Source organism: Myotis nattereri (genome assembly GCF_964212035.1).
Source record: "Myotis nattereri genome assembly, chromosome: 16".
Classification (NCBI taxonomy): domain Eukaryota; kingdom Metazoa; phylum Chordata; class Mammalia; order Chiroptera; family Vespertilionidae; genus Myotis; species Myotis nattereri.
Window position 1 is genome coordinate 18,544,705 of NC_138091.1, and position 12,535 is coordinate 18,557,239.

Consider the following 12,535-nt stretch of genomic DNA (forward strand, 5'->3'; position numbering starts at 1 on the left):
TAGATATACAACACACACACACACACACACACACACACACACACAATAGAATTCTATTCAGCCATTAAAACAGAATGATCCTGGAGAAACCAAGATGGCGGCATAAGTAAACACAGGAAATTGCTGCCTCGAACAACCACTTCAAAAATACAACTAAAAGACAAAACAGACATCATCCAGAACCACAGGAAGGCTGGCTGAGTGGAAATTCTACAACTAGAAGGAAAGAGAAAAGCACACTGAGACTCAGAAGAGGTGCGGAAGTAAAGTGCAGAGGTACGGAGGCGCAAGTGGAAAGGGCTGGCAACTGAGGGCATGGTTGTCTTTTTCAATTGGGAGGGAGTCTCAAGCTCCCGACTGCTCTGAACTCCAGTTCCAGGCGAGTCTCTGGGGACCCAGACTCATACGGGGAGAAACTGGACTGTCTGGCATCGGTCGGAACTCAAGGGCGGCTTTCTCTCAGAGGTGCTGGCAGTGATTACCGGGACACTGAGACGCGGGGCCTCTTAGGTAGGACTGAGGATCAGCCATAGCTGTTTGCTTTGCCCTGTTGATTCCCTGAGACCCCGCCCCACCCAAGCTGTGTGCAGAGGCTTTTGCATATGAAAGGCCTGGCCCTTTGCAATCTGAAAATTACCTAACAAATTGCAGCTGGGTCAGAGAGACCCAGAACTTCCAAAAGAAGGCCCAAGGCCCCACAGCAGCAGGTTACATTACTTCACAGCTGGGCCTCATCTGGGCACCTCCAAACCCCAAACAAAGAAGTGGAAACTGCAGATCTCTCCATAGCTCCTGCTAGGTAGCCTCAGGCAGAGGCTAAATTAACACCTCCTTAGAGATCCAAGAACCAGTGTACCCAGTGGTCAGAGTGGGACCATCCAGATTACAACTCCTCAGATCCATAAGGGACACACTCAGGGGGCAGACTCAGTGAGCACCAAAGCCCCACTGAAGCAAGTCTTGCCCCAGAAGGGTGTCTCCAGCACAGAAGTTCTCCCACTGCAGACACAGCTGATTCTCACAGCCAATTGGCCTGGAGGTCAATTCCTCCCAGTGATACCTACAACAATCAAGGCTTTACTACAACAAGACTGTGCACAAAGCCCACAAAGGGGTGCACCAAGAGTGTCCACCTCAAGTAATTGGGGAGGCTGAGCCACTCAGCCCTATAGGACACCTAACACAGAAAGCCACTCTATCAACACAGGGAAGCATAACAAATGCGGAGACAAAGAAACAGGTCACAAATGACAGAAATGGAGGAAAGCAAACTACAGGATATAGAGTTCAAAACCACACTTTTAAGGTTTTTCAAGAATTTTCTAGAAACCACCAATAAATTTAGTGAGACCCTCAAGAAATCTAGTGAGACCCTCGAGGATATGAAAAAGGACCAACTAGAAATTAAGCATACACTGACTGAAATAAAGAATATTATACAGAGTTCCAACAGCAGATTAGAGGATCGCAAGAATCAAGTCAAAGATCTGAAATACGAAGAAGCAAAAACACCCAGCTGGAAAAGCAAAAAGCAAAAAAATTCCAAAAATATCAAGATAGTGTAAGGAGCCTCTGGACAACTTCAAGCGTACCAACATCCGAATTATAGGGGTGCCAGAAGAAGAGAGAGAGCAATATTGAAAACCTATTTGAAGAAATAATGACAGAAAATTTCCCCTACCTGGTGAAAGAAATAGACTTACAAGTTCAGGAAGCGCAGAGAACCCCAACAAAATGAATCCAAAGAGGACCACACCAAGACACATCATAATTAAAATGCCAAGAGCAAAAGACAGAGAGAGACTCTTACAAGCAGCAAGAGAAAGACAGTCAATTACCTATAAGGGAGTACCCATACGACTGTCAGCTGATTTCTCAACAGAAACTATGCAGGCCAGAGGGAGTGGCAAGAAATATTTAAAGTGATGAATAGCAAGAACCTACAACCAAGATTACTTTACCCAGCAAAGCTATCATTCAGAATTGAAGGTCAGATAAAGAGCTTCACGGATAAGAAAAAGCTAAAGGAGTTCATCACCACCAAACCAGGATTATATGAAATGCTGAAAGGTATCCTTTAAGAGGAGGAAGAAGAAAAAGGTAAAGATACAAATTATGAACAACAAATACACATCTATCAACAAGTGAATCTAAAAATCAAGTGAATAAATAATCTGATGAACAGAATAAACTGGTGAATATAATAGAATCAGGGGCATAGAAAGGGAATGGACTGACTATTCTTGGGGGGGAAAGGGGTGTGGGGGGTGCGGGAAGAGACTGAACAAAAATCCTACACCTATGGATGAGGACAGTGTGGGGGGAGTGGTAAGGGCAGAGGGTGGGGTGGGAACCGGATGGAGGGGAGCTATGGGGGGAAAAAAGAGGACAACTGTAATAATCTAAACAATAAACATTTAATTAAAAAAAAAAGATTAAAAAAAAAAACCCAGAATGATCCTGGCCAATGTTGCTCAGTGGTTGAGTGTCGACCTATGAACAAGGTCATGGTTCGATTCCGAGTTGCGGGCTCAATCCCCAGGAGGATGTGCAGGAGGCAGCCAATCAATGATTCTCTCTCATCACTGATAATTCCATTTCTCTCTCTCTCTCTCTGATACCAATAAAAACGTATTTTCTAAAAAAATTTACAAACAAACAAACAACAACAAAACCAGAATGAAATCTTGCCATTTGTGACAAGTTGGATGAACACTGAGGGCATTATGCCATGTGAATTAAGTCAGTGAGAGAAAGACAAATATCATTATGATCGCACTTATATTTGGAATTTAAAAAATAAACAAAAAGGCCCCAAACTCATAGACACAGAGAATAGATTTTGGTAGTTGCTAGAGGATGTGGTAGGCAAAATGGGTGAAGGGACTCAAAAGGTACAAACTTAGTTATAAAAGAAGTCAGTCACAGGATGTCATGCAGAGCATGGTGATTATAGTTACTAATACTGTTGTATATTTGAAAATTCCAAAGAGTAATTCTTAAAAGACATCATCACAAGACAAAAAAATTTTTGTGACTATATATGGTGACAGATGTTAATTAGACTTATTGTGGTGACCATTTTGCAATATATACAAACTAGAGGCCTGGTGCACAGATTCGTGCACTAGTGGGGTCCCTCAGCCTGGCCTGTGCCCTCTGGCAATCCGAGACCCCTCGGGGGATATCGGACTGCCAGTTTCCCCCAAGGGATGTAGTAGTGGCGAAGCCAAGTGTCCAGGGAGGAGCCTGAGCCTGGGCCAGGCTCTGTGCCGCTCCTGCTCATTCTGGGCCCTACTGTGCCTGCTGTTGCCCTGTAGTGCTGCCACAGAGGCGGGAGAGGCTCGCGCTACCCCAGCTGTGCTCGCCAGCATCTGGCACCTGTTGGTCATCTGAGCAGCGCTCCTGCTGTGGGAGCACACTGACACCAGGGGGCAGCTCTTGCGTTGAGCGTCTATCCCCTGGTGGTTAGTGCACATCATAGTGACTGGTCGACGTTTCGGTTGCTTAGGCTTTTATATATATAGACTAGAGGCCTGGTGCGTGGATTCATGCACTGGTGGGGCGCCTTGGCCTGGCCTGTGGGGATTGGACTGAAATCGGCTCTCCAACATCCCCGAGGAGTTGCAGATTGCAAGAGGAGTTCCAGATTGCAACTCGGTTGACCCACCCCAGAATTGGGCTCCCTCCTCTCTCATTCCCCCTGGTGGTCAGTGTTTGTCATAGCTACTGGTTGGAGTGTCTTCCCCCTGGTGGTCATTGCACATCACAGCTACCGGTTGGATGGTTGAACAGTTGGACAGTCGCTTAGGCTTTTACATAAACAGATATCAATGTTATATACCCGAAACTAATGTTATATATTAATTATAACTCAAAAAAAAAGAGGAGAGTGAGTGAGAGAGAGAGAGAGAGAGAGAGAGAGAGAGAACGCGCATGCGCATGCGCACACCAGAAAGCCCCAGCTGAGCGCCTGACACAGAGCAAGCAATCAGAAGGGGATCTCCTTTCCCTAGATGCTCCCACCACCTCGGCCACCCAAATCCTGCTTTCTCTCGTGGCCTCACGCAGCACCTGCCTGCCCAAGCAGCCCACTGGGACTTAGGATATGCTGATACACCTGCTTCTCCAGCACATGGCTTACTCCCTCCAAAATGTGCAATGGCCTTTCACAGTAACTGGAAAACACCTATGGTGAGAGATTTGGCACACATTCTACCACATGCTTTGTCTGCATGTTTCATATAATGTTTCGGCGACACTTACCAAATTGCGGACGATAATCTCTGAGCCTGCTTGGACAGCAAGGTGCAAAGGGGTCAACTTGGAAGCATCCTGGACTCTGGAATTCACATTAGCCTGGACGCTGATCAGGAACAGGACACTTTCAATATCAGAGTTCTGAACTGCCACATGAAGAAAATTCCGGCCCTTGTTATCCACCTGAGGCAAGAACCAAAATATGAGTGGGCTCCCCCATGCAAGAGTGGCTCCTCAAGCACCTGCAGGCTGCTCTGACCACTGGAGAAGTCATGGTATTGCCTTCCCTCAGTTCCAGGAAGGCCCCACCCCAAACAGACCACTCGACATATATGTGCACATGCCCGTGTGTGCATGGTCATCCTCACGGGCAGGGAAAGGCAGCCACTGCACTGGCCCAGCAGTGCTGGTGCCCTTGCACAGCAGGAGCTAGACTTGGAAAGCCAAGAAACAGACAATCTAAAGGACAGGGAAAGGAATGTACCAACACACTGCAATATCAGGGAAAGGCAAGGGTGGAGGTTAACTTTGGGAGCCCCTTGCTTTAGCTAAAACAGGCACCCAGCATCCTAGCACCCCAGCAAAAATGGCAGCCTGACCCCAAACAGTCAAACAAATCTTCAGAAACTTTCAGAAAATTTCCTCATTCACAGAGCTACAGGATGACAGTACATATTGCGGAGGCAACCAACAGTGTAACGCAGACTTTGCTTCATAATGTAAAGCAGACAAAAGCTCACTCAAATCAAACTACAGAGATTCCTGCTCTAACTGGTTTGGCTCAGTGAATGGAGCGTCAGGCTGCGGACTGAAGGGTCCCAGGTTCAATTCTGGTCAAGGGCATGTACCTTGGTTGCGGGCACATCCCCAGTAGGGGGTGTGCAGGAGGCAGCTGATCGTTGCTTCTAACTCTCTATCCCTTTCCCTTCCTTTCTGTAAAAAAAAATCAAAAAAACAAAACAAAAAACTACAGTGAGTCCTGCAGTTGTAAGAGCTGCCACATCAGTATGAGTGCTCAGTGAGAAGTGAGGGAGACTCTGACATGCTGCACACACGCAGCACAGTCCCGAACACATTTCCACAGTGTACGCTGGTATCACAGCGATGTATCTGCAAAAGGCTCTGATCAACAGTACCAGTGTCACACTAGACTGAGAAGAAACGTGAGATGACTGTTCATTCTTGCACATTTTACATAGCTGAGCAACCTGCACGATGCAGCCACACCTACGTAAATGCTGAAGACACGACCTACAGAAGTCTGAACACCAAGCTACAGTCTTCAACTATCTGAGATTGTTGCAAGGTCCCAAGTTTCCATCTACCTTCAGAAATGGCTACTCAACATCTTGGCAGTATTCTAAGTGCTCAACAGAGACTCAAATAAACACATCCCGGCTCCCGCCTCAGATCAGTTGCTGCTGTCATTTCCCACCCAATCTGCTGTTTCAGGTCAACAGTTCACCATCCAGAAAGAACAGGACAACTGAGCCTGCTAAGCGGAATGATAACTTAACTCCTCTAAAATACGCAGAAAGTTGCCCAAATCACACCAAAAGCTCAAGTCAATTTCAATCTCTTAAACATACTCATTACTGGGGCAATTAAACAACCAAGCAAAGGCAAAGAGTGAGCTCAGTTGCGTGTGTCACCATTATGTGGCGGACACACAGGACAGAACAGTAACCTCATCCCTCACTGACAGGACATCTAAATGGTCAGGTTTTAAGAAAGGGGAGTATAATTTCAAAACAATGTCTTTACGTAGAAGAGACCTGTGTGACTGGAGACATATCTTTAGTCTCCATGGAACAGGCTCTGCCCTGCTCAGGACGCCGTAGAGAATGCTGGGTGCTGGGCACTCACCTGCTCTGCAGCCCCGGACTCGCGTTTCAGGATGGCCTCGGCCGCCTTGTTGTTCTTGTAAGTCATGGCGCAGGCAAAAGGGGTCAGCCCTTGTCTGTCTCGGACATTCAAGTGGATGTCAGGGTGAGAAATCAACAGCTGAATGATGACACTGTGTTGGTTGCTGATGGCCACATGGATAGGCGTTCTTCCTTCTGCATCCTACAGGGACAAGGCACAGATTTCAATCTTCAAATGAACAACAAAACTCAGGGTTTTAAAATATAAAGGGGGATAACTTTTAAACCAAATTTGGTTCTCAGAATCAATACTGCCACCCAGTGTTTGAAATCAGCTCTGAGGCCAAGCAGAGACGACTAAAAGCCACTCCCCATCCCCTGCCCTAGTGACCTAGGGGCACACACACACACTTGTTTACAAGATCTGCAGTCAAACTCACTTCCAAGTTACACTCTCCTTCTCTGACTAACTACAGGGCCGCCCACATAAATGTTCATGACTCAGGGATGCTCAGTTGAACTACTGGAACATTTTACTGAACACTGTCCAGATGCTCCTCAACTTACAGTGGCGCTATATCCCAATAAACTTATCATAAGTGAAATATCTTTTAAGTCAAAAATGCATTTACCACACCCAACCTACAGAACACCATTAACTTAGCCTTGCCTACCTTAAATGTGCTCAGAACACTTACTTTACCTTACAACTGGGCAAAATAATCTAACACAATCTCACGTAATTTACTAAATTATGCATATCACTTTTGTACCATCATAGAGTTGAAAAATCACTAAGTCAACCATCATGAGTTGGGGACTGTGTGTATGCAGCCTGGGAGTAGAACTAACTCTGAATGGAAATCTTTAACTAGCCGGGATAGGAGGCTAAGCCAAGTTGAAGGATCAAGGCACAAAGAAGAAAAGCCTCGACGTGAAATCACTGAAGTGACTAGGCAGGCTAGTCACTTCCTCTGTCTGCAGTTTAGCCCCATTTGCGGTAACGCAGACCCGGGACTGAGAATCTGTAAGGCCCCTTTGCCAAAAGAGGAGCTTTTCCCTAATCCTGGGGTTACCAACACTCCCCCTGGAGAAGAGAGACTCTCCATACCTGTGCATTTACATTGGCACCAAACTCCAGAAGACACTGGACCGTCTCTTCCAGTCCCCAAGAGGCTGCCAAATGCAAGGGCGTCTGCCCGTCTCTGGCCTCTTCCTCGCCTTCTCCATTAGCACCGGGCTGTCTGGGACTGTTCACATCGCAGCCGCTGAAGAGAAGGGGGAAATGAAAGGAAGGCTTCAAGTGCCAAGCTTCCATCCAGCCTCTAGGCATGCAGGTAAGTACCCAGCAGCAGCCCTGTCCAATCCAACAAAAATCTCCGCGCCAGGGACTGCTGTCCTTGGCCTTAAATATCAGTGTCTGGGTCCCCCTCCCACAGATTCTTCTGTACTGGTCTTAGGGACTGGACAGCCTGGGCAGCAGAACTCTACATCCCCCCAGGGGAGCTGCATACACTTAAAGTTTGAGAACCACTACTCTACAGGTTTCCTGCATGACTTGCCTCCCACACAGCCTGTACTAAGAAGCTCTGGAGCCTGTTATGGCTCATGTATCTTTGAGGGGGTCCTGCAAGAGGCCATCTGGTCTCCCAGAGACCCCCCTCACCCCCGAGCCTCCTGGCTTCATTGTGTAAACTGGCCTGATTTGACTGTGGGCAGCCTGTAGGAGGCTGACAGCAGATTCTCTGATCTGGGCACTCAAGGTCCTTTCCTCACAAATGAGTCACATCTCTTGGCTGACTTAACTTGACAGACAGTGACCCTCTGATAGCCTTAATTAGGAGAGTCCGGCCAACAAGACTGTAGCCAACAGTCTTGCTGAATAAAAAAGATTTGCAGAGATACTTAGTCTTCTCAGACCTGCGAATAAGGAAGCAGGTGGTGGACTCGTTGTTCTCGTCGATGGCTCTGTGCAGGAGTGTCTGAAGGCACCCGCTAGGTCCCGGGCCCCAGCATGTGGCATCACAGCCATGTCTGACCTGCAGAAAAACAAGTTACTCACAACACTGCTTGGAAAAGGCCAACATTTTCATTACCATCTTGGAGCTCTATGTGCATCATTAGATTCATTTTCAGGCAAGACACGGTTGTTAATGAACTGATAATGGATTTTTATCTGAATCATTCATCAGATTTACAAACAATTATTAAAACCTGCTCTGTGCAAGTGTGACAAGTCCTTGAAGTGATGTGTTTAGGAAATATGAGAGAGATATTTAATTAGTGCCCTCTTGAGTTGTGTTCTAGAAGGAATAGAAAACACACACAAGGAATAGAATGTGAGCACGTGCAGATGCCCCCAGTAACACCCACCTGTAATTAACAGGGGAAGTCAGTAACCACTGGGTAAAGCCCCCAGGTGCAAATGCCTTATTGTCACATTTCAGGCTCTTCAAAAAGCTAATAACTTCCAGAGTTACCTCTGCTTTGGGGGCCTATCTTCTGAACAGGAGACAAGACTGAGATTTGGGAATGTGTCACTCTGGTGACAGCCAGGGTAGCCCACATCAAACTAACCCGCCTCAGAGCAGACTCCTGAGGAAACCCTGCTTCTTGGCAGTTTTGATACCAGCAGCCTAAAAACGGGTCATCCGAGGCCACGCTGAACTGCAAGTCTCTCTAGTGTGATGTCCTCCTGCTCGTCCTTGGCTCCGTTTGTTACCTGGCAGATCTCTTGCTCTTTGTGGCCGCTGTGTAGGTACCAAATCCATCTCTGACACAAAATATCCCCATGTGTAAAAAGAGGCTAAAGTTGAGTCTGACTCACCAGAGTCGAAGCGATGTCCTCCAGATTATTTGCCAGCGCGAGCCACAACGGGGGGTTCCCCTTCTCGTCTGGCACGGACATGTCAGCTCCTCGGGTGCAGATGGCATCCACTACAAGCGGGAGCTGATTTTTGATGGCCAGCTGAAGGGCTGTCTCCCCATCCCGAGTCCTGCTAGGACATGCACACCACAACTAGCATTTGTAGTGAAAGCCAAACGACAAAGGGTGCCCTTCTGGCCATTCCAGAGGCCGGAATCCACTGTATCCCTTAAACTAATACATTCACATTCATTAATATCCTTTCCGAGAAATATAACCTGTCAATAGCATCTGTCCCAGATCTTTGAAAACATACAGCCATGCCGTCCTATGTCACAGGAAAGTAATGGTCCAACACTGCAGGGTGTTGAAATCTGCAGGGCGTGTAGCTACTTCTAACAGCATCTCAAAGCAGTGCAAGTTTAACCGCATGTGTTTCCCCCTCAAGCCTTTTGACAGCTCATGTATTGGAATGTTCTTCGTGATAACTGAAATGCTTACTCAAGTGATTTGAGACTCCTTTTTAATGAGACAGTGCAAGTGTGGGGGGGGGGGGAGCACAAGTGCACGGTCACGCCCAGTTTCTGCACCGCATTTACCTCAGAGCCCTCGTCCCTCCCCCTCTGACAAGGACAATAAGTCCCACAGGCAGGGCCATGCCCATGGACCGCCTCGAGTCAGTGAGGCCCGCGCTGCCGCGCTCAGCCCACCTGACGTTTATGTCCGCCTGGTGCTCCAGGAGGAAGAGCGCGCTCCTGCTGTCCTGCCGCTGTATGGCCATGTGCAGCAGCGTCTGCCCGTCCGACATGGTGTCGTTGATGCCCGCCCCGGAGCCCAGCAGCTGGGCTGCGATCGTGTGCATGCCTGGGAAATAAGCAAGCCCCGGTTAATGCATTTCCCCACTTCTCCAGCATCTTACTGCAGCAAACACACCCTCTCCACTTCTCAAAGCCGGCAGTTTTTAAACTGGGTGTTACAGGCTTAACCCAAACGGGAAAGTTATTTTACAACCAAGCCCTCCCCACCTCCTTGCTTCTCTCCCTCTCTCCCTCACGCCCTCCTGACTGCCGCTGTCTGTGTGCAGGTATCAACAGCCTCTCGCACAGCCTTACCTGTCCATAACGCCAGGCCCAGCACCGTCTGGTCTCGGGAATCCTTGAGGCTGAAGTCCGGAATAATTTGCAAGTTGTTGGTGGCATGAAGAGCATTAGCTAAATTTTTTTAAAGGAAAAGAACACTTGATTTCACCATCCCATGGATCATATTTAAAGTATCCAAGAGAGTAAGAGATCAGTTTCAAACTGACTGGCTAAAATACAAACTGATAAATCTTCTTGTGGAGAGTGGAAGCCAAGAAATCTAACACATGGGGAAAGAAATTCTAAGCTTATGGGGAAAATGAAAATTTTTAAAGTTTAAAACATTGAATCTTCATAAAAGGAAACTAGACTCCACTGTGGAAACACACGTTAATTACCTGATTGTGGAAAAGAGGATCAAAACCATGCCTTGGCAATGTTTTCCTAAATGTAATTCCTACCATCTTACCATTCCTGTGAAGACCAAGAAAAGGTGCATTCTACCCAAAGCTCCACTGCCTCCACAGCAGTGCTAGAAAGGGTGAGCCTTCGCCAGGACACAGGTGAGAGTCCCCCTACGCCCGGGACAGGAGGGAACGCTGAGGCTGACTTTCTGAGGGGAACTGCGGGGGCTTCCGAGGTTCACTGCCAGGACGGCTGAGGCAGAGAGGATTGGTGGCTCGTAGAGGACCTGCCACAGCAGAGTTCTCCAAGACAGCTCATGCCAAAGCAAAGCCTTGCTTGACCTCCACGGAAATGCCTGGGCAAACACCCCACAATAAAGGACACAGTCAAAGGTCCTAACACCTTAACCCGGCGGGTGAAATGGGCAGGCCCCATCCTGAAAATGTACACTGCAGCCAGGAGCCAGACTATATGCTTTTCTAATTTATCTGAGAAACTCACCAGGAAAGAAGCATCACCTCGGTAGTGACCTCTCAGCACCACCATCCCCAGGTCACAGGGGCCGGCAGCAGTTCCTACCACCCACCTTTTTGTTCCAGGATGACAGACACCACATCTGGGTGGTTATAGGCGATGGCCATGTGCAGCGGCGTCTGCAGGTAGACGCTGCCCACGGAGCTGGCCAGGGACGCAGCCTCCTTCGGCGGAGGCGGAGCTTCCTCGGTCTGCAGGTTCGGGTTGGCACCTTGCTGCAGGAGCTCTGCGGTGAGGTTGGCCAGGCCATGCCTACAGGCCGTGTGCAGCGGGGTCTCTCCCTGAACGGAAACACATGATCCGAAGGAGAGCACTTTCAGGCTGGGAGTTCTACTCACAGCCTAAGTGCTGAAACTCAGGTCCCAGTGGCAGTCACAGCTCTCGGCTCATCCTGTCACCAGCTGGCCTCCACGACTTTTGTCCCGCTCCTCTGGTCACCGCTCTTCCCTTTCCCCTGTGCCATCATCCCTAGATTCATCAATGTCTTCCCAAGCACCCGTCCAACGTTCTGGCAAATCATCTTCTGCATTTCCAATGACCTTCTTAACCAGCCTTCACTTTGTTTTTATAATTACTTATAATTATAAAAATAATAGATGACTATTATTAAATAACAACAGAGGACTTCCAAGTGTCACTAAAATAAATGCCGCAGAAAATGGAAGAGCCTTGCCAGGCCGGTGTGTCTCAGTGGTTGAGCACTGACCTATAAACCACGAGGTCGGTTCGATTCCCAGTCAGGGCGCATGCCTGGGTTATGGGCTCCCGATCAATGATTCTCTCTCATCATTGATATTTCTGTCTCCCTCTCTCCCTCTCCCTTCCTCTCTGAAATCAATAAAAATTAAAAAAAATTCGAAAGCTACAAGAATATTTAGTGAAGTTTCCTCTCACTCCTTGCCCCCACTACCCAAGTATCCTCCCCTAAAGAAACCTTATTACTAGTTCCATGTTTCCCTTCAGTGACAGAAGATTCAAAGAAAGATATGTACACACATGTATATATGTGTATGTATGTACATATAGTTTACAACCTAATATACCATAAATGTTTAGGAAATGGTTGCTGAATGAATCAAGCAACCAACAATATTTGAGAATACAAGCACCTGTTTCACTCTCTTTTAATCCTGTGTACATATTACTTGGAGACAAATTGAAAAAAAGAATCCATTCCATTTTCCCCTTTAAACTGTCACTGTCATTTCTTCCACAGATCAAAACTGCTCCCCTTGCTGCCCTGCCACACTTACCCACTTGTTTCTGTGGTTGACCTGGGCACCACTGGTTGCCAGGAAAAGAGCTGCTGCCTCATTTCCTGCTTCAGCTGCCCGCTGCAGTAAGCAATTTCCTAGGAGAAAGTGGGCATATTCATTCTTCCATTTGCATAACAATGAGGTCCAGTTCCATAGCGCACCACACCCTGACTGCCCCACCACCTTTCACAAGTGACAAGCCAGCACCTAAAGAAGGTTCAACTTAAGTCCACACAGGCACTCTCAAGAACAGTCCAGAGACAGGATGAG

The 12,535-nt window shown here is 47.7% G+C and overlaps 1 protein-coding gene across 2 annotated transcripts in view; it reads right to left on the reverse strand.

Moving 5' to 3' along the window:
* ANKFY1 (ankyrin repeat and FYVE domain containing 1) overlaps positions 1-12,535 on the reverse strand; it is a 67,046-nt gene that overhangs the window by 10,304 nt on the left and 44,207 nt on the right. For both annotated transcript variants that reach the window (XM_081110637.1, XM_081110638.1), the window contains exons 11-19: positions 12,263-12,360; positions 11,062-11,290; positions 10,104-10,202; positions 9,702-9,855; positions 8,953-9,121; positions 8,046-8,164; positions 7,237-7,393; positions 6,127-6,327; positions 4,267-4,443 (exon numbers count right to left, since the gene is read on the reverse strand). In XM_081110637.1, the coding sequence (XP_080966763.1) occupies positions 4,267-4,443; positions 6,127-6,327; positions 7,237-7,393; positions 8,046-8,164; positions 8,953-9,121; positions 9,702-9,855; positions 10,104-10,202; positions 11,062-11,290; positions 12,263-12,360 (1,403 nt within the window). The remainder of the gene's footprint in view (positions 1-4,266; positions 4,444-6,126; positions 6,328-7,236; positions 7,394-8,045; positions 8,165-8,952; positions 9,122-9,701; positions 9,856-10,103; positions 10,203-11,061; positions 11,291-12,262; positions 12,361-12,535) is intronic.